Genomic DNA, 23,146 nt, shown 5'->3' on the forward strand with positions numbered 1-23,146 from the left:
AAAACTATCGAAAAGTACCATCAGAGTACTAATTTTCGCTCATTTAAGGCAATGTTAAAGTAAAAGAAAAACGCTGGAAAAGCCCAACATTGTTTTTGGTTTATGTTTTTTCATCATTCGTTAGGGTAACTTATACGCTATACGAGGGAAAAAGAAAATAAATTTTAAACAGCAAAACAATATTTATAAAAATTGAATCTAAATTCAGTCACATGTACCAATTACCGCTCACGTTTTGATGAGGTGTTCTAATTAACGGTCATTTTTATTAGATTCTAATTGTGTTTATATTGTATAGACATTTTTTTTAAGGCTTTATTAAAGAGATTTTAGCCTTAGGCTAGTTCATCTCTAATTGTATAGACATTGTTTTGAACGGAACAACAGTTAACGGGTTCAGTAGCAGTTAATTTTATTATACATATTAACGTAACATTAACGATACAATTGTTCTTTTAATAGTTATTTTTTTCAACTTATGTTCGAAGATTGTTGTTTTTCCAGAACTTTTTTTATGCTTCGAGTAATGTTCAGTTTAGGATGCTTAACTGTGCGAGTGGCATTATTCATCCAACTCACAATTCAAACTTCTTCATCTGGCATTGAAACAGTCAATGAACCAGGATTTTCACTACAATGTTTTCAATATTTACCCAATAATTTATCTCTCAAAGTTCTGGAAGTTTTGCAGCGTGCACTACAATATAGATTGCCTTTGCGCTATATATATTTTCTTTGAGACTGTTTATCAGTTTTCGGAAAATCATTCTCAAAGCTCATTCGCGAGAATAAACTCGCGTGCGAATGCGGCAAATAAAATGGACGCTAGAGAATCTCATAAATATTCACGCACTCACACGCACAACGCCGAAAAATCTTTTTAGCTTTAAACTCATAAAAACCACTCAAACGTCAATTGATAGCATGCTTATGTATGTTGTTAGTTTTCCAACCCAGTAATAACAATTCATAGCGCCGACATATAAAGAAATTAATTTTTGAACCTGAAAACTCATCGGTGATTTTAGCGAGGTTTTTTCTTCTTCCTTGATTTGTTTTCCGTGCTGAGCACTAATGCCACCGACGCCAGGGAGGCAGCTCCCACACCTGGACCCTATCTATCGACCCATCAAACTCATGAACCGGGGACCAACTGCTTTACTTCCCTTTCGAAGGAAGGCGTGATCAGTAGAGTGATGCAAAATTTGAAATTTTCGCTCCACAATACTTAAACGATTCCAAATCGGATCCTGACTAACCTCTCAAAATTTGAACTCATTTGGTGAGAAACTGAGATGGCACAAACCATTTGAAGTTTGTATGGGAATTACTATGATAAAACCAAGATTTTTGTTCATGTCTCTCTAATAATTCACCATATCGGTCTGCTTCAAAAACTTTCAACTGTACTTGTAGGAAATTTTCCCAGCTACAACTTTGCTCAAGACCACTTTTTGATTAAATGCAAGGATCGAAAGTTATCAATGGTTCAATGCACTGATGTCTTATGATCATGCTCAATCAACTGCTCAACAGGCAACATTGGTGTTTCTGGGGCGTTGAATAGGACACAAAAATCATGGCTACTATGTCACACTGCAAAATACAGTGTTGCCTACAGAGCAGCTGCTTGATCATGTCATAAGTTTACCAATCTCTTAAATAATTAATAACTTTTTCCTGTCTCGTTTTACATAGAAACGATCTTCAGCAATGTTGTAGCTGAGAAAATTTTATATAAGAATGGCTATCGAACTGTTTCGCAGCTCAATATGGAAAAAGACTAGAAGGTAATGAACAAAAAGTTGAGATTTCCCATAGTAATTTACATGTAAACTTCAAATGGCTTGTGCGAAGTCTGTTTCTAACCAAATGAGTTGTAACTTTGGGAGGCTAAATAGGACCCGATTTGAAACCATTTAAGCACTGTGGAGCGAAAAAGTCAAATTTTGCATCAGTCTAGTGATCAGAGATGTTATGCCTCAGAACATCCCGGCGGCGCTGACTGGGATTGAACCCACGCCTGTTGGGGTGAGAGACAATCACGCTTACCACTACACCACCGGCGCCGCTGGGTTTTAGCGACGTTGAATTATGGAAGGCAAAACTCATAGGCAAAAAAAAATTCTTGCATGAGATTTGAGTTTTTGAGTTTTTCCGAGCACTGCTATTTATATACAACGAAGATACTTTAGGAGAGAGGGGCAAATCCATGGTCCATACAAATTTCTAAAACATGTATGCATGATTGTCCACGCATGGCGTTGTTTGGTCTAAAACCTCTCAAAAGCTGTCCACATGGTATGTGAACAGCCCTGTTGGCGCGTTTACCGTGGCCAACTCCGGTGGGTTGGAAGTGGACTGTATTTCGTTCGGATTGAAAGATTCAACACACTAATCAAATTATCACCTTATCCCTACTTTTATTCTAACTAGTTCACTATTTCTCTACAGATTGCTTTCTTACTTCACTGGATGTAACTTGGATGGTGGTCGGAATAATACTCAAAAAAAAAACGCTGGCTGGCTGTGTCGCTTTTATAGCAGTAGTCCTATCGTATTTTGCTACTTTTGGTCCTATATACTTGCCTGCCGTGCGCTACGGCGAGCAGCAGGCAGCAGCATGTTGAAGAGAAGTATATAGTGCTTCTCCCTTCTCGTTCGGTGTCCTTAAAATTCTACCTGGAGAGCGTTGTTGCCACGATGGGTGGTTTGAATGACGATCGTTTGCGTTGTGTTTTGGAAGCTACTATAGCTTGTTTCGCACGGAACAAGCCCTTTACAGTTCCTAAACACGACCAAAGTTTAAGGATGTTGTAATGAGCGGAAACTGGTACTCATCACATTTGCAGTGTATCAAAAAACCGCTAAATACATTTTTGGTTCAGAAACAAGTAAAAGTGCTGTGGCTCTCAAGAAACTTTGTTTGAAGCATGCATACTACATTCAAATTTACCCACCTATGCTGTTTTGAGCCAAAAAACTTAAATTTCAAACGCCGACACCTTAGACAAAACAATAACAACGCGTGACGTCTGACATTTTCGTCGATCATGCAACTGGAAAAGATGTTTTTCGGTAATTAGACATTTTTTCAGCAAAATTAATAATAATCAATGAAAGTTAAAGGGTTTTACCGGGCTTACAAATTTATAAACCTATTGCAATTGATCTAAAAAATAACCTTTATTTACAAAAGTAGCGGTATATGGGGCATGAGCGGAGGCTGGTTCATTGATGGTATATTGCTTATTGTCTACACGCCGTCGGGTCGATGTTCTGCGTTAAAAACGTAAAATTAGCGTTCAGAATTGTATTGATAAATTACTACCGAAATGATTTCCTTTTTGTTCGTTTTAATTATCGTCACGATCATTGATACAGTTATGCTCGATTAAATCCAGCGAGTGACAGGTGAACTTGGCTCCCATCATTATCTCGGCCAGTGCTGAATTTACAATCAATGATTACTCCTTCTTTTCATTGCTGCTCTTCTTTCGCATAAGATTATTATTGTTTAAATATTTCCTACTTCGAATATTTAATAAAGTAGGGAGCATTCCATTATTTGAATGTATCGTAAAGAAGTGAATGCTTCTTTCATCAAATATCAAAAATCAAATATTTCGGAGATGAACTAGTCATAGGCTAAAAATCTCCTTAATAAAGAACTAAAAAAAAATTAAAATATTTAGTAAAGAAAATACTCACTTATTTGAATATATAGTACATGTGTTGTGCGTGAGCGCTTAGAATATTTTTGGGTAAAAGATCCGGAAGAATGATGTGCATTGATCGAGGAGCACAAGAAGAGGATTGATGCCACCTATTTAGAGCAGTTAATGCATAAAAAAGAAAAAAAATGTTTCCTAATTTAAATCAATTGTTTTTTTTTTTCAAAGCATGCGGCTCCGTTGCTGTAGCAAATTTTTCCTTCTTTCAGACGTGAGCAGCCTTTAATTACCCCAGAAGAACATGGATAGGTATTATAAAAGAACAAGCAAAAATTAAAAGGAGGAATAATCATAGATTGAAAAGTTATTGGTTTAAAAAATATGTCGAGTAATAGAAATTATGCCAAACGAACAAGACCCGTTTTAAACACATACCATACTAACAGTCGGTACCAACATTTTTGATAAGTTAATCGGATTTTTTTATTGTTATTCTCCTGTTGACAAGTTCTTGATCTTTTCACCTAATTCTGGCAATATGGATATTCAAAACCGTAAACACTATTACTACTTAGTTTTAGGTTTGGTGATTTGTTTATAACTACCTCCAACTCCGAAATGCTCCAATGTCACTTGTCATTGACTAGAAATTAGACATTTCATTGTCAACATTTCAAAGGGGCGTAATTGCATTTGTAAACAATGGCTTTAGCCATCGATTTCTCGCGAATAAAAGTTTACTCATGAAGATTAATGACACCAGCAGGTAGATGAATGTTTCCTTTACCAGCTAGCAGCGATAGCTCAATCCATTGTTTTCAAAAGCAATTACGCCCTTTTGAAATGTTGTACATTCAAATCAATGACATCCTTTGAATACACATAAAATCATACATAATTGTCTTATTTGTACTTCTCCCCAGGTATACATACTTATAATTTAGTTTACCATTAAGACTGAACCCGAGCATTATTAGCATATAAAAAAGCTAGCGCCATCATTGTATTCATAATAAATCAACTGCTTTTATTTTTTAGTCATACTCGTGGAACGGATCACGAACGCGTCTTGATAGTTCGAGGACCATGATTGAGGACATCGATACTATAATTCAATTCTGTGCATCCACTCATTGGTCTGAGCGAAAAGATGGCCTTATCAACCTTACACAATATCTGAGTGAGGGGAAAATGTTAACTTCACAACAACTTCAAGTATGTAGTATTTGACCAAATCTCTGCATAAGGAGCATTGCTTTATAGTTATATATTAGGGTGTCTCTAACAATATTTCTCAGAGTTGCCTTGATACAATTTTTCTGTAGCCCTTCAAGCTATTATTTGGAGATTGAGCCCTAAGGTTTCATGACAAAGAGGCTATTTTGGGACACCCTTTTATACATAGATCTTTTCTCTTCATTGATTTTCTCTTTCAATTGCGACGGACGGTGGTATAATCTTTTTACATTAGGGGTATTCACAAAGCGCATAACGTATGCATCCTAGTAAATGTGTAAACTTCCATTACACTCCAATGAACCCTGGTATTTTTACGATAGTGTATATGTTTACGATGCTCAGTGAATAACCCTATTATGAAGACATTTTCGGCTATTTAATCACACTGTTGGGCTTCGTAGTCGCTTCGGTTTCGTCCAGCCGGTGGAACTTTCCCAACCTGGAAATTTTACTACTACTACTGGGTATTGTGTTGTCCGTTATCAAGGTTCAATTTATTTGATGTATTTTCGAAAAATTCAAAAGTAGATTGCAAAAAAGCTCGCGTCATTCTTTTCCCTTTGCGTTGAAAAAAAAACTGTTTTCGAATTTTTCGAAAATGTATCAAAGTAAACTGAACCTTAAGGGTTTAGTCTGTACAACCTCTGGTTGAAGACGGTGTCAATCTTTATTATTTATTATTTTCTTGCCATATGACCACCCAACAGCAACTTATATTTGTTCTCAACTTACATGTAGCGCTTTTAGTTACTGGACTATCGGTAGTTTCTAGCCTAGGTATTATCTACTGGTTAACCGACTTAATACGTTATACGTTGTATCCGCAGGATCGTATAGCTCGCCTAATTTTTCATAGCAAAATGATTTTTTTCCTTTATTTATAAGGCTTTCAGAATTAAATATACGATCCCTCGGATACTACGTATATTCGTTACAAGTCAGGTAACTCAGAAACCCTTAAAGGACAAACACAAGGAAACGTTTTCCTGGTTGGGTTCTTAACGAAAGAGAAAATTGACGAAGAAAATCGGTCAATGTACCACAATGGATTTTTTTTTTGCTATTTCGACATGAATTATGTATTAATTAGAATTGCTTTAAAACATTACTTCTTTTTTTCAGTGTGTTCTTGATTTGTTCAGAAAAATGTTCATGGATCCACACATTAAAGTCTATGCTCTGTTTTTGGATACTGTCAACGAACTCATTCTTTCGCATTCGAATGATTTACACGATTGGTTGTTCATTCTGCTTACAAGGTTGTTTCAAAAGTTAGGCGGTGATTTGTTGGGTTCTATGCATGGGAAAATTTGGAAAACGTTACAGTTGATTTACGAGTACTTTCCAGCAGATCTTCAAATGCAGTGTGTCTTCAGGTAAAATATCGCGGGTTATATTTCTGTATTTACCGAATAATGAATCATCCTGATTTTAAGGATTCTTATTGATGCTGCTCAAACACCAAATATCAAAACACGACAAGCAACGTTGAAATTTTTGACTACACTCGCTACTACATATTGCACCGCTGCACAGTTTGTAACACATAGCCAAACTCAACAGTTAGTTGATAGAGCAATATTAAAAATTGTTCAAACTTCGTTGGACCAAAAAAGTCTTGAATTGAAGTCACAAGCACGATCATGCATCGTAGCATTGTATAACTGCAATCCATCACAGGTAAGATAACTTCATATAAGTGAAACGTTTTGTTTTTTATATTTTAGATTTTTTTCTTATCTTTTTAGATGACAATGACTTTAGCTAATCTTCCTAAACAATATCAAGATACAGCAAAGGCAATCATACAACACCATATGCGACGTAGTACCTCAGGTATTTTCTAATTTAGATCGGTTAGGTTAGGTTATCTTTATTAGCGAGACTTTCAGCCAGAGGCTGGTTCATCTCTTCTTTTTTAATTTATATCGGTTATTCGAATCCCAGGAATATTTTTCACATTCATTGTTTCCACTTCTGGGGTCTGTATATATGTGTAGCCCGTAAAATTGAGACGTTTCTCAATTTTTGCCGTCACCACCGAAAAAAAACGAAATAAAACGCGTCTGAACTTTGCAAAGCGGAAGTATGGAATGTTTTATTGTCTGAGTTTGGAGAGTTTTTTCAGTTCGTTCGAAATCTACACAGTTTACACATTTCGTAGATAGTGGTAGGGATGTACATTAATTCGTTGTGGATAAAATATAGTTGATCTATGCTAAGTAGTCTTGGGGTTATTAGTTTTGGCCTACAGCTCGGCCATCCTGGCTAATTGTCCTCAATAGACGTTTATTTTTTTTTTTTCTATAACAGTTTTAAAGTAAACTTAAAATTAAAGTTAGTATAGGGTGGACCGTTTACTCGGTGGCACGAGGTTAGTGATTGACATTTTTTTTTTTTGTTCTAGGAAAGGAAGGAAGGAAGTGTTACAAAAATATGTTATTATGTTCTTCTATTTATCGCTCAGAATGTCGGTTAAAATGTTCCCTGCAATTTAAAAAAAAACTTAAATTATTGATTCTTATTATCAACTATTCCCTAACCATCACTCGAGCTGGATTTCTGGTAAAGTTTCATTGTGGTTGGATCAAAAATCCCAGTGAATGGACGATTTGACACCTGAAATCTGTCAATATCAGTAATGACGTACCGATTATGATCTAACACCTTCTTGACCACATACGGACCTTTGTACTTCGGCTTAAGCTTTTGGCTCTCTCCTACCGTCCCCACATTACGAATCATTACCAAATCACCAACCCTATAAACAGAATTAGCCGTCACTTTGCTGTCATAATACTTTTTATTATATTCTTGAAGGCGCTTCACGTTGTCCGAAGATCTTTGTCTAATTTCATCCAGATTGCGTTCCTCACAATCATTCATATCTTGCATGTACTCCAATAAGCGTTGATCTACTTTTAACTTTTGAGCCACGCCGAATAAAACTCGCGATGGCACGTCAGCAATCGCTCGATTGTAAGTGTTGTTCAACAGATATTCTGCTTTGTACAAAACATTATCCCATTGTGCTTTGCCTTCATCCGATAGCTTTGCCAGTAGGGGTATAAGGGTTCGATTGTATCGTTCAATTTGTCCGTTAGCCTTCGGACAAGCGGTTGCCACTTGTACGTGATAAAAGCCATGATCCCGTACGAACGAATCGAATTCATTTGAGGTAAATGCGGAGCCCCGATCAGATACTATAACCTTAGGGACAGAATATGCCATGAAATACGATTTAAGACACTTCATCACCTCCTTAGTACCTGTTGACTTCACAGCATATAACTTCAAGAACTTGGTACACCCATCACAGACAGCTAATATATGCAAATTTTTCCCTTTTGTTTTCTCCAATGGCCCCAGATGATCGATATGAATGGTCTGGAAAGGCTTATCAGGTTTTTCATAAATATGCAAAAATCCATCAGTTTTCCTTTGCTTAGGATTATAGCTTATGCATGTAATGCATTCACTTATATGCTTCTTCAACTTTTCTGTCAAGTTAGGAATGTAAAAGTTTCGCTTGATCATTTCAGCAACCTTGTCCACTCCAAAATGACCCAATTCATTATGGTACTTGAACATAACGGAAGTTTCCATAATTCGAGGAACATAAAGAAGATTTCTTCTACCACTCTTCTTATAGACAATCTGATCAATTACTGTGAAACTTTCGTTTTTACCTTCTTCTACTGCCTGTTTTATCTTCTGAACGTTCCCATCCTGTAACTGATTCACATATAGGGCACTTTCCTCGACTCCAAATCCACCTAATTGACAGTCCTCCAAAGCATAAACGTGTACCCGCGATAATGCATCGACATGCTTCATTTTATCCCCAGATCGATGAATGATTTCAAAATCAAACTGCTCTATGTATAAAGCCCATTTCGAAATTTTAGGATTCAAATCTTTCTTATTTAATGTCAACTGCAATGCACTACAGTCTGTAACGATCTGGAAATGTAGACCAAATAAATAGTTACGGAAGCGCTTAAGACTGTATACTATGGCCAGTGTTTCAAGTTCGAAAGAATGAAGCTTTCTTTCAGCTGGAGAAGATTTTTTGCTAAAATACATCACCGGGCGGAAGTATTTATCTTCTTTTCTTTTCTGCAAAAGAATTCCCCCAAAACCATATGACGAGGCATCGGTGTGTAGCTGCGTTTCTGCTGTAGATGAATAAATTCCAAGTACAGGTTTCGATGATAGAATCTTGCATAAAGCTTCAAAAGATTCTTTGTGGGTTTGATCGAACACGAATGGCTCATCCTTTTTGATTAAATCATACAATGGATTAGCAATTTTGTTGAAATCAGGAATAAACTTCCGAAAATAGCTGACCAGTCCTATAAAGCGTTGTACAGCCCGTAGAGAATCCGGAAACGGAAATTCTCTGATTGCAGCAACGTGCCGATCGGATGGCTGAATCTGATTAAAAGTCACATCGTACCCCAGATATTCAATCCGAGTTTTTAGGAAATGGCATTTAGACAAATTTAGCTGCACATGATTATCGGAAAGAACACGCAACAACGTCAAGAGCACTTTAATATGTTCTTCGATTGTAGATGTAGCAATCAGTATATCGTCGAAGAAAACAATTACATATCCAGACTTAATTAGTTCGGAAAGCATTTGGTTCATGTATTTTACAAATATCTCGGGAGCATTACAATACCCGAATGGCATACGAGTGTATTCGTACTGTCCATTTTCGACTACGAACGAAAAATATTTACGTGAATCTTCATCAATTTCAACGTGGTGAAAGCCGTTTTTCAAATCCAGCGAAGTAAAATACCGTTTATCTTCAAGTTTCATAATTTGGTCCTCAATCACAGGGATTGGAAAATGATCACGCTCAACCAATTTATTCAAAGCTCGAAAATTGACACATAGACGAAAGGTGCCATTTTTCTTCTTAGTCAAAACCACCTTGCTAGAATAAGGAGAGTTACTTTCCCTTATCACACCAGAATTCAAAAGTTCATTGATCATCTTATCAAGCTCATTCCGTTCGAAGACCGACAGTCGCTGAGGTGAAGCATGATAGACTTTATCTTCTTTCAGCTTGACTCCAAACGAATACGACACTAATGGAGACAATGGTCGAGCTCGATTTAAATATTCTGTTTTAAACAGTTTCGTTACATCCTTGATCATAGAAAATGTTTCCACGTTGTCCCCAATATCTAGACACAACTCGTCATTGTTAAGTCCAATAAGATCACAATCGTTTCGTATAGGTCCATAAACTTCTGACATCATCTGACAGTCATAACTGTTAGAAGAAGTTATCGTGGATCGAGACAGCATCTTAACTTTCTCAATGTCGTTATTTTTCAAAAATTTCCGGCCTACCAATCCATTAACATTCATCGTATTATCTGAAACCACCAAGAAATCCACCTCGTAGCTAACCGACTTGCAAATAATATTGGTTTTATAGATACAATCTGCCATAACCGGCACATTATTCAATCCTACTATCATCAAATTGTCAAAATGCACCGAGTGCAAATTTGCCCCATGTGGAACAAATTTCTTCTTCAACAGACTCACCTCACTACCAGTGTCAAGTAGCAGTTCTGTCTCGAACTGATCTGCTACATTCGCTTGGAACCGACCGTTTTCATCAATTTCGAACTCAGCCGGTGGCCGCTCATCCGCCGTTTCTGCTAGATGTACATATCGCTGTCGTGATTGTATCTGGTGACGCTGCTGCTGATCGTGTCCAGTCTCCTTCTGACAATGTTGAGTTAGTGCTTGTTCGCATTTTGATTCGTCATGTCCAATTCGCTGACATTTCGTGCAACGGATCATTCGCTGTGGTTGAGAGCAATTAATTGACAAATGACCCATCTTGTTACAATTGAAGCATTTCCTGTTGAGGTGTAGATCGTCCATCCGTGGTGGTTGATCTGGCTGCTTTTGGTTGATCCTGTTGACAATACCCACTGGTTGACGTTTACGCTTCATGTTGTTGTTCGCTTCGCACAAACGGATATGGTTGAGTAAGTCCAGGCTGTTGTCGAAGTTACTGGCGGAGATTTGATCGTAAATTGGATCCAACGAAAGTCCTCTGACGATGTATGTCACCCTTGCTCTTTCACTCATCTGTATACGGGCCGCCATTGCTTCAACTCGAAAAACGAAATGTTCATAAGTTTCATCCCTTGATTTCACGACGTTGGATAACGACAAATGAACCTCCGCTTCGTTTTCGCTATCCGGAAATGCCACTTGAATTTTCTGCTGAAACTGCGCCCAATTTGCAATCCCCATTTGCGCACTGTGATACCATTGTCTAGCTGCTCCTTCCAAACGACAAGAAGCATAAATCAGCGTCGTTTGTTCTGTCCAGTGATACAAGGTTTTGAAATGGTTGACATTGGAGCACCATTTCCTGACATCTCTTCCACTTGAAAACGTTGGAATCAATTTACTGACTTCATCCGGGTGCAACTGTCTTTCTCGATGTTCCTGATTATTCGGCTGCACTGCCACGTCACGAATAAACAACAATCGCCTCATCAGCGTCAGCAGCTCCCGCTCGCCCGTTTGCGCACCACGCGCACCGCTTGCACCGTTTCCGCTGCTTGCTCCGCCCAAAACACCGCCGCCGCCATGTTGTCCTCCTTGATTTTCATCTCGCTGCACCAACTCGTCCTCATCGAATCCGTGAAATTCGTCGTCCGACATTTCAACAGAAACACTCGCGGATACTAATCCCACTTCTGAGAAAATTGTAGCCCGTAAAATTGAGACGTTTCTCAATTTTTGCCGTCACCACCGAAAAAAAACGAAATAAAACGCGTCTGAACTTTGCAAAGCGGAAGTATGGAATGTTTTATTGTCTGAGTTTGGAGAGTTTTTCAGTTCGTTCGAAATCTACACAGTTTACACATTTCGTAGATAGTGGTAGGGATGTACATTAATTCGTTGTGGATAAAATATAGTTGATCTATGCTAAGTAGTCTTGGGGTTATTAGTTTTGGCCTACAGCTCGGCCATCCTGGCTAATTGTCCTCAATAGACGTTTATTTTTTTTTTTTCTATGACAGTTTTAAAGTAAACTTAAAATTAAAGTTAGTATAGGGTGGACCGTTTACTCGGTGGCACGAGGTTAGTGATTGACATTTTTTTTTTTGTTCTAGGAAAGGAAGGAAGGAAGTGTTACAAAAATATGTTATTATGTTCTTCTATTTATCGCTCAGAATGTCGGTTAAAATGTTCCCTGCAATTTAAAAAAAAACTTAAATTATTGATTCTTATTATCAACTATTCCCTAACCATCACTCGAGCTGGATTTCTGGTAAAGTTTCATTGTGGTTGGATCAAAAATCCCAGTGAATGGACGATTTGACACCTGAAATCTGTCAATATCAGTAATGACGTACCGATTATGATCTAACACCTTCTTGACCACATACGGACCTTTGTACTTCGGCTTAAGCTTTTGGCTCTCTCCTACCGTCCCCACATTACGAATCATTACCAAATCACCAACCCTATAAACAGAATTAGCCGTCACTTTGCTGTCATAATACTTTTTATTATATTCTTGAAGGCGCTTCACGTTGTCCGAAGATCTTTGTCTAATTTCATCCAGATTGCGTTCCTCACAATCATTCATATCTTGCATGTACTCCAATAAGCGTTGATCTACTTTTAACTTTTGAGCCACGCCGAATAAAACTCGCGATGGCACGTCAGCAATCGCTCGATTGTAAGTGTTGTTCAACAGATATTCTGCTTTGTACAAAACATTATCCCATTGTGCTTTGCCTTCATCCGATAGCTTTGCCAGTAGGGGTATAAGGGTTCGATTGTATCGTTCAATTTGTCCGTTAGCCTTCGGACAAGCGGTTGCCACTTGTACGTGATAAAAGCCATGATCCCGTACGAACGAATCGAATTCATTTGAGGTAAATGCGGAGCCCCGATCAGATACTATAACCTTAGGGACAGAATATGCCATGAAATACGATTTAAGACACTTCATCACCTCCTTAGTACCTGTTGACTTCACAGCATATAACTTCAAGAACTTGGTACACCCATCACAGACAGCTAATATATGCAAATTTTTCCCTTTTGTTTTCTCCAATGGCCCCAGATGATCGATATGAATGGTCTGGAAAGGCTTATCAGGTTTTTCATAAATATGCAAAAATCCATCAGTTTTCCTTTGCTTAGGATTATAGCTTATGCATGTAATGCATTCACTTATATGCTTCTTCAACTTTTCTGTCAAGTTAGGAATGTAAAAGTTTCGCTTGATCATTTCAGCAACCTTGTCCACTCCAAAATGACCCAATTCATTATGGTACTTGAACATAACGGAAGTTTCCATAATTCGAGGAACATAAAGAAGATTTCTTCTACCACTCTTCTTATAGACAATCTGATCAATTACTGTGAAACTTTCGTTTTTACCTTCTTCTACTGCCTGTTTTATCTTCTGAACGTTCCCATCCTGTAACTGATTCACATATAGGGCACTTTCCTCGACTCCAAATCCACCTAATTGACAGTCCTCCAAAGCATAAACGTGTACCCGCGATAATGCATCGACATGCTTCATTTTATCCCCAGATCGATGAATGATTTCAAAATCAAACTGCTCTATGTATAAAGCCCATTTCGAAATTTTAGGATTCAAATCTTTCTTATTTAATGTCAACTGCAATGCACTACAGTCTGTAACGATCTGGAAATGTAGACCAAATAAATAGTTACGGAAGCGCTTAAGACTGTATACTATGGCCAGTGTTTCAAGTTCGAAAGAATGAAGCTTTCTTTCAGCTGGAGAAGATTTTTTGCTAAAATACATCACCGGGCGGAAGTATTTATCTTCTTTTCTTTTCTGCAAAAGAATTCCCCCAAAACCATATGACGAGGCATCGGTGTGTAGCTGCGTTTCTGCTGTAGATGAATAAATTCCAAGTACAGGTTTCGATGATAGAATCTTGCATAAAGCTTCAAAAGATTCTTTGTGGGTTTGATCGAACACGAATGGCTCATCCTTTTTGATTAAATCATACAATGGATTAGCAATTTTGTTGAAATCAGGAATAAACTTCCGAAAATAGCTGACCAGTCCTATAAAGCGTTGTACAGCCCATAGAGAATCCGGAAACGGAAATTCTCTGATTGCAGCAACGTGCCGATCGGATGGCTGAATCTGATTAAAAGTCACATCGTACCCCAGATATTCAATCCGAGTTTTTAGGAAATGGCATTTAGACAAATTTAGCTGCACATGATTATCGGAAAGAACACGCAACAACGTCAAGAGCACTTTAATATGTTCTTCGATTGTAGATGTAGCAATCAGTATATCGTCGAAGAAAACAATTACATATCCAGACTTAATTAGTTCGGAAAGCATTTGGTTCATGTATCTTACAAATATCTCGGGAGCATTACAATACCCGAATGGCATACGAGTGTATTCGTACTGTCCATTTTCGACTACGAACGAAAAATATTTACGTGAATCTTCATCAATTTCAACGTGGTGAAAGCCGTTTTTCAAATCCAGCGAAGTAAAATACCGTTTATCTTCAAGTTTCATAATTTGGTCCTCAATCACAGGGATTGGAAAATGATCACGCTCAACCAATTTATTCAAAGCTCGAAAATTGACACATAGACGAAAGGTGCCATTTTTCTTCTTAGTCAAAACCACCTTGCTAGAATAAGGAGAGTTACTTTCCCTTATCACACCAGAATTCAAAAGTTCATTGATCATCTTATCAAGCTCATTCCGTTCGAAGACCGACAGTCGCTGAGGTGAAGCATGATAGACTTTATCTTCTTTCAGCTTGACTCCAAACGAATACGACACTAATGGAGACAATGGTCGAGCTCGATTTAAATATTCTGTTTTAAACAGTTTCGTTACATCCTTGATCATAGAAAATGTTTCCACGTTGTCCCCAATATCTAGACACAACTCGTCATTGTTAAGTCCAATAAGATCACAATCGTTTCGTATAGGTCCATAAACTTCTGACATCATCTGACAGTCATAACTGTTAGAAGAAGTTATCGTGGATCGAGACAGCATCTTAACTTTCTCAATGTCGTTATTTTTCAAAAATTTCCGGCCTACCAATCCATTAACATTCATCGTATTATCTGAAACCACCAAGAAATCCACCTCGTAGCTAACCGACTTGCAAATAATATTGGTTTTATAGATACAATCTGCCATAACCGGCACATTATTCAATCCTACTATCATCAAATTGTCAAAATGCACCGAGTGCAAATTTGCCCCATGTGGAACAAATTTCTTCTTCAACAGACTCACCTCACTACCAGTGTCAAGTAGCAGTTCTGTCTCGAACTGATCTGCTACATTCGCTTGGAACCGACCGTTTTCATCAATTTCGAACTCAGCCGGTGGCCGCTCATCCGCCGTTTCTGCTAGATGTACATATCGCTGTCGTGATTGTATCTGGTGACGCTGCTGCTGATCGTGTCCAGTCTCCTTCTGACAATGTTGAGTTAGTGCTTGTTCGCATTTTGATTCGTCATGTCCAATTCGCTGACATTTCGTGCAACGGATCATTCGCTGTGGTTGAGAGCAATTAATTGACAAATGACCCATCTTGTTACAATTGAAGCATTTCCTGTTGAGGTGTAGATCGTCCATCCGTGGTGGTTGATCTGGCTGCTTTTGGTTGATCCTGTTGACAATACCCACTGGTTGACGTTTACGCTTCATGTTGTTGTTCGCTTCGCACAAACGGATATGGTTGAGTAAGTCCAGGCTGTTGTCGAAGTTACTGGCGGAGATTTGATCGTAAATTGGATCCAACGAAAGTCCTCTGACGATGTATGTCACCCTTGCTCTTTCACTCATCTGTATACGGGCCGCCATTGCTTCAACTCGAAAAACGAAATGTTCATAAGTTTCATCCCTTGATTTCACGACGTTGGATAACGACAAATGAACCTCCGCTTCGTTTTCGCTATCCGGAAATGCCACTTGAATTTTCTGCTGAAACTGCGCCCAATTTGCAATCCCCATTTGCGCACTGTGATACCATTGTCTAGCTGCTCCTTCCAAACGACAAGAAGCATAAATCAGCGTCGTTTGTTCTGTCCAGTGATACAAGGTTTTGAAATGGTTGACATTGGAGCACCATTTCCTGACATCTCTTCCACTTGAAAACGTTGGAATCAATTTACTGACTTCATCCGGGTGCAACTGTCTTTCTCGATGTTCCTGATTATTCGGCTGCACTGCCACGTCACGAATAAACAACAATCGCCTCATCAGCGTCAGCAGCTCCCGCTCGCCCGTTTGCGCACCACGCGCACCGCTTGCACCGTTTCCGCTGCTTGCTCCGCCCAAAACACCGCCGCCGCCATGTTGTCCTCCTTGATTTTCATCTCGCTGCACCAACTCGTCCTCATCGAATCCGTGAAATTCGTCGTCCGACATTTCAACAGAAACACTCGCGGATACTAATCCCACTTCTGAGAAAATTGTAGCCCGTAAAATTGAGACGTTTCTCAATTTTTGCCGTCACCACCGAAAAAAAACGAAATAAAACGCGTCTGAACTTTGCAAAGCGGAAGTATGGAATGTTTTATTGTCTGAGTTTGGAGAGTTTTTCAGTTCGTTCGAAATCTACACAGTTTACACATTTCGTAGATAGTGGTAGGGATGTACATTAATTCGTTGTGGATAAAATATAGTTGATCTATGCTAAGTAGTCTTGGGGCTATTAGTTTTGGCCTACATATGTATTTATAAATTACTAGAGCTGAGTTGAACCAGTTACTACGTTCAGACTACAGCTGATATTACGTGATATAGGCTGTCTTGCAATGAGCACTCATACGTCATTTTTTTTTCCGGAAATCATATGTATTACTTTTGAACGTAGTATTACGTCTGAACGTAGTATAAGGCTAAACATCCCTAATAAACAAATACTAAAAACGAACTGTATCCCGGATCGGTAAACTATCCCACAAATGGTTTGGATGATACCTCGAACACGTTGAGCTCTCTTTTATGGTTATTTTTATTAGGGTCTCTTTAACTCTTCGAGTACCAAACCAAAATCGATTTTCGTTATTTTTGTAATATCTTTTTTTTAACCTTCCAAGTGCATTGGGGTCATTTTGGCCTGCAAACACTGTGTAAATTTTTCCCATGGATTAGGAAGTTTAAATGGATATATGATGTTTTTCCTTGTTGGAAAGAAAATTAGTTCATCTTTCTAATGGTTAAATTGTAAAATGGAGGTGGTTGGTACGAATGCTACATAGGTATTCGAATTGTTAATTGCACTACTAAATAAGTACTGGCCTATAGAAAATGATGTTAAAACATAATAATCTGCCATTGTTCATGAAGAATTAAGAACATAATATTCTGGTTGATTCTATAGATACCATTGTAGACGAGTTGGAGAACAGAGTTAGTATATTCATACTGTGATTGAGTTAGAAGATGATACCCCGTTTGGTCGTATGGATGTTTGGCATAAAGACTATTGCCAAATGGACGTTTGGCTGAATTTTGTTTTGTGTGAACGGATATCATGATTATCAAGAATGATTACACATAAATGAATAGGATACTTGTAGTACTACAAAGACATTTTAAGTTTATTCAAATGCTTTGAGCGTGATGAAGTGTAACATAAATATATGCGAAATAACCTATTCAGTGCTTGTTTTGAGAAGCTCATTTTGAAAAATACCAGGTCTATCAAAAGTTGTTTTACTATTTTTAAGCGTTTCGCGCGGATTTCACGCGTTTTCATAGCTCTGTAGCGCGGATTTAGTGGAAAGCTTATTTATAAATATGTTATTATCAACAAATTTTTGAAAATTATTTTAGTTGCTTTTAATTTCTAGATTCTTAATCAATAAAACTCATCTAACTTACTCAGCTCTTTTAAACATGATAATTTGTTGCTGCCAAAATCATGCGACTTAAAGTTCTATGAATAGTTAAAGGTGAATAGAAGATTAATTCATTTTACTAATATCCTGCTTTTCGAAAACTCCTAAAGCATTGAAAAATTTCGGAGTTATCGGAACTTCAGAAACCTAGAACCCTAGAAACTTAAAGATATTCGTGGTTATTGAGACTTGAGCTCCAGAAAACCCCACTGTGGCATACTGTGGTTGGTTGGTTGGTTGGTTGTCTTTATTGACGAGATTTTCAGGCAGACGCTGGTTCATCTCCGGGCAGACAAAGTTGAGTTTTAAATAATAGTATTGTATTCCACCTAGGCGCATAACCTTTAGTAGAGTTAGAATAAAACGAGTGCTTCAAACCAGGGTTGAAAATTGACTGATGGTTTATTACATAGGTAACTAAGAACAGTCGTGGGTTACTATTGATGTGTAGTAACCCGCGACTGTTCTTAGTTACTTTTTACACTTTTCAGCACTGAGTTGCAAAAATCCATTTTTCGACTTGTTGCTACTGCTGAGCTGAACTTATGTTTTTGTTCATATCTATCTAACAATTCACCACATCACTATGCTTTTAAAAATGATAGCAGTGATTGCAGCAAATTTTCTCAGCTACAACTTTTTCATTCAAATGTAAGGAACAAAAGTTATTAATAATTCAAGTCACTGATGTCTTATGATTATGCTCATTCAGCTGTTCAGCAGGCAACTTTGGTGTTTCTGGTGCGAAGAATACCTAGAGCACAAATCTTCGCACCAGAAACACCAAAGATGCCTGCTGAACAGTTGAATGACATGGCTACTATGTCACACTGCAGAATACAGTGTTGCCCACAGAACAGGTGCTTGATAATGCCATATGATGATAAATCTCTTAAACAATTATTTACAATTTAATTTGACATTTGGCTGAAAAACAATATTCCGCAAAGTTGTAGATTAGAAAATTTCCTTCCTATTTCCTAATTCTATAACTTAGAATAGTTATAGAATTTTTCTAAAAAGCAATATGGAAAATGGGTAGAAGACAATGAACAAAAAGTTTGGTTTTCCCATAGTAATTTCCATACAAACTTCGAATAGTTTGTGCAAGTCAGTTTGTTACCAAATGAGTTTAAGTTTTGGGAGGCTAATAGGACCTGATTTGAAACCGTTTGAGCACTGTGGAGCGAAAATTTCAACTTTTGCATCAGTCTAGTGGTTACACATGGCTTTTATGTGTACACATATTAAGTATGTGTCCGAAACATAGATATCATTGGTTGATCACATTGCAAAAATTCATAAAAACATAAAAACAATCTTTGAAATTTTATCAGTGTGGGGTTCTTTCTTACAACTTACAACGTGAACGAATCAATCATACGTCTGGTACTGAAGTTTAGTTCAAGAGCTACAATACAAGGTCTATCCAACTTTGCCCACGCGGTAATGGAGGTTTGCACGGGTAATTCATCGTTCAATGTAGTTTTTGATACTAACTGGGTGTTTGGATTTTCATTCCTAGCAACAGAGGAAAATGAAACGATTTCCGATCTCTAGAGTCCAGTGAACGATGCATTTTAAAACCCGTGCGAGTCACCATTACCGAGCATGGAAAGCTGAATAAGAACGCATAATAAACAAAAGAAAAGAAGCGAATCGTTTTTTTCTGTCTTCATCCGTATACCGAAGTTAATCCAATGACGGGTAAATGTGTTTGGAAGGAATTTAAACTCGTATGACGAAATTGGAATCAAGAAGCAGTGTTAGATTTTTTAACAATATCTCAACAATGTGAAAGATAAATAATTTTAGAAGTCATCTTTGAAATAAACATTCCATTTCTGGTTAAGATAAAATATCTCAACAATGTGAAAGATAAATAATTTTAGAAGTCATCTTTGAAATAAACATTATTATTATTATTTATCTTTATTAGGGAGGCTTTCAGCCTTGGGCTGGTTCGCCTCCACGTTGAAATAAACATTCCATTTCTGGTTAAGGTAAAATGCGGGTTGTGGTTAGTATATCGAAAATTAGATCTTCTCTTTTTATTTCCTTTATTTAGCGTCGTTCTATGTTCCGCAATCTAGTGTCAATCACCGACGAATATCGATTGCCATCCATTAACGACAATCCAAAAAAAATAATCCTCTAAAATCCTTATCTCAAATTTTGATTGGGTAGGGCACTTTACGCATTCACGGAGATAATAATATTATGATGGTGACGATGATGAATCACACAATACTTTTTTCAAAAGTTGCTTATAATCAGTCTTGAACTCTTGAATAAATATTTTTTGATACTAACTTTATTTTGACGGACTTCATTCAATAGATTAAACGTTTCTCTAAGGAATAAAGGCAAAATCCGCTTTTGGACTTGTTGGCGATTACAATTATTCTTCACATATACATAATCCCTTTGTCCTGGCATGGCTCTGCTAATGTCATCGTTGTCAAAAAACTGCAGCACTTCGTTCGTTATTTCCGAATCTAAACGGTTTCCCAAATAATAGGTGGGAACAGGGGTTGAAACTGTTGACGTTTTTTACGACACTCGCTTCGTTGTCATGCGCGACAGTCTCTTTTTATTCGTACTCTCATGCTCTACCGTCGTCTCTCTTATACAATACAACCGGTAGAATAACATTCGAGCAAAAAGAAAATTATCAAATAACTATCATATGACATGAGTGAGTTCGTTCTAATTCCTCAGTTTGGTGTAAATCAAACCATTTCTGATCAGAAATGTTATTCCTAGGACATCATTGCTTGCTATTTTTAGAATTCACACAAGCACAACATCAGCAGCTCTTATTATGAGAAAAACTAAAATACATACATTCGTAATGATCTTCGGCGACAGTGTCGTATGACAGAGCCTGTCAAATGACATTTGAGTTTGGTACTGTACTATGATAGCTTGTTTTGCAAGTGTCGGAGGCAAAGGCAGTCGATTATCACAGAAAATGTGTCGACTACCGTGACTGCTTACAAGACTGGGTGGGAATAGCCAATGCTCATTTGTCAGCAGCTAATTCTTTTGCTTGTAATGCCATGTATTTGTTCATTTGAGGCGAACGTTGATTATCTTCTGAACCGACCATGAATTCAGCAAAATCGTTAATATCCAAATTCTGCCAATTCTCGAACAATCTGGTGCTTTGAATTTATCTCCCAGTTTAGCAATAATTTCATCATATGCCGCAGCTTTTGTTTTCAATGTATTAAGCACTTCAGAATCTTCTTGAGGTGGGAGACTGAATAAGTGTTTTCGGAAATTCGGAAGTCTTTTTTCGGCGGTAGCTATCGTTCCTGCAATCTCTCAAGGATATTAGGGACACGTTGATTCCCGCAACACCTTTATTGAACAACTCAATGTTATGCTTCTTGGAACCTGATATTATTGAGACTGTCGATGGTATTTATGTTCGGAGATGAACTAGCTAGTGACTAAAAATCTCCTTAATAATGTTTAACAACACTTGCTTATTATGGATTTCTGGCTGCTCAATACACTGCATGCAGGAAGCTGAAAGTAGAAACGGACAATCATTTTGAGTTTCCACATTGAATATAATAGTTTTCTCGATGAACATTTCAAATGGTCCTATCTGCTTTGATCGATTCTCTTCATCGACTTTCTCTTTCGTTAATAACTCAGCTGCAAAACCTTTCCCTGTTGTATTTGACGTTTTGGATGCTAGATAAGAACCTCCTTTATCAAACTATGTGGTAGAATTAGCGCGAAATCTGTTTGCATAGCAGTGGTTATGAAAAGAGAAAGTCGATGAAGGGATTCGATCAAAGCAGATAGGACCATTTGAAATGTTCATCCAATTTTTTCTACTCATCTTGCGTAATTCGTAGATTGCATACTTGTTTCTACTTTAGCGTACTCATTCTGATTGCTTAACAATATGGGACTGAATAGTTCTCCAATCAAAGTTCAGAATAGGTAAAGCATGACAATTACCATCTCCGTTACGGGAAAAGGATGGATATTGTTGATGTAACATCTACTTAACGGGAGTTGGCTAGTTGGGTAGGAGATGGTAACCCGCGAGCATAACACATTTCGATTTTTTTTCAATATTTTCTTTTACTCATCCTTTTCTTTTACGGTTCAACAAACCATCATTGTTTTTTTTTCAATCATCATCAAAAAATCAAAAGCAGTTTTTTCGTTCAAATTCAAAATTCTGCCAACGAAAATGTCATCATTGCATTCTACTGGCTTACCGTAACACAGTGATGACATTTTCATTGGCAGAATTTTGAATTTGAACGAAAAAACTGCTTTTGATGATTGAAAATTAAATGATGGTTTGTTGAATCTTACTCATCTTTTGCATAAAAACAGTTCTTCAAATCTTCTTGGTGTTAAAGGGTGACCTGTATGGAATTTTATGAGCATCTTTGACATTGTACCACTATACATAGAGAATCATGAGAAACTTATGAAAAGGGCTTATTCTCGAGAAAATACCAATTTCTAAACATTATTTTTACAATATCTCAAACACGGCTACGTTTAGGATGTTGGTCACCAAGATCATTTTGATTTGTTATAACCTAAAGAATCAAATTCAGTTATTGTAATATTCTTATTCATTCTAATTCATCAAATTTGAAAAATAATGAGCAGTTTTTTTTTATTTGCAATTGTTTCATCTTGGATTAATCTTTATAAATTGCCTTATGACATAAGGTCTTTGCAGAAAAAAAAAATAAAAAATCGTACGTTGTAATGAAGAGAAATTCTACAACTTCTTTTCAAACACAATTTTGATACAATAAATTTTTCGAAAAAATCATGTGTGAAAACGCATACGAAATGGTCTCGTGATCTGTGGAAAAATCATAATCTCCCATAATGAAGACATGTTGAAAGTTTCATCAAAATCGGAGGGGCTCGTGCCAAGTCGTTTGCTCATTTGATAGAGAATTGCTCATGATGTCTTCGGTTAAGGTGATCCCTTGTAGAGTCCACAAATGGCCACCACGTAGGCTATAAATGCATTTCCACCTCGAATTTTCAATTCTCGGAAATTAGAGTTCCATTTCACCTGAAATTGCTACTGCATGTATGCTGCAGCGCAGCAAACGTGGAGTAACAGTTGCATTGTAGTACGTGTCGTGGAAGCTGATATTTGTGCACTAAAAGTTTCGAAGTGGTAGCGAGAATAAGGATCTCACAGCGAACCACCTTAAAGGCACTCTCAAACTGTTTAGCAAGTTTTGTGAATTAAATATTTTCTTTGTATCAAGGGGGTGGGA

The 23,146-nt window shown here is 37.4% G+C and overlaps 1 protein-coding gene across 6 annotated transcripts in view; it reads left to right on the forward strand.

The window, feature by feature from the left end:
- The window catches only part of chb (chromosome bows), a 69,471-nt gene that overhangs the window by 35,393 nt on the left and 10,932 nt on the right, over window positions 1-23,146 (forward strand). For all 6 annotated transcript variants that reach the window (XM_065238510.1, XM_065238511.1, XM_065238513.1 and 3 more), the window contains 4 exons: window positions 4,713-4,889; window positions 6,036-6,289; window positions 6,350-6,593; window positions 6,662-6,749. In XM_065238510.1, the coding sequence (XP_065094582.1) occupies window positions 4,713-4,889; window positions 6,036-6,289; window positions 6,350-6,593; window positions 6,662-6,749 (763 nt within the window). The remainder of the gene's footprint in view (window positions 1-4,712; window positions 4,890-6,035; window positions 6,290-6,349; window positions 6,594-6,661; window positions 6,750-23,146) is intronic.

This window comes from Ochlerotatus camptorhynchus, unplaced genomic scaffold (assembly GCF_037179485.1).
Source record: "Ochlerotatus camptorhynchus isolate MF236.1 unplaced genomic scaffold, CSIRO-AGI_Acam_v1.1 ptg000809l, whole genome shotgun sequence".
NCBI lineage: Eukaryota > Metazoa > Arthropoda > Insecta > Diptera > Culicidae > Ochlerotatus > Ochlerotatus camptorhynchus.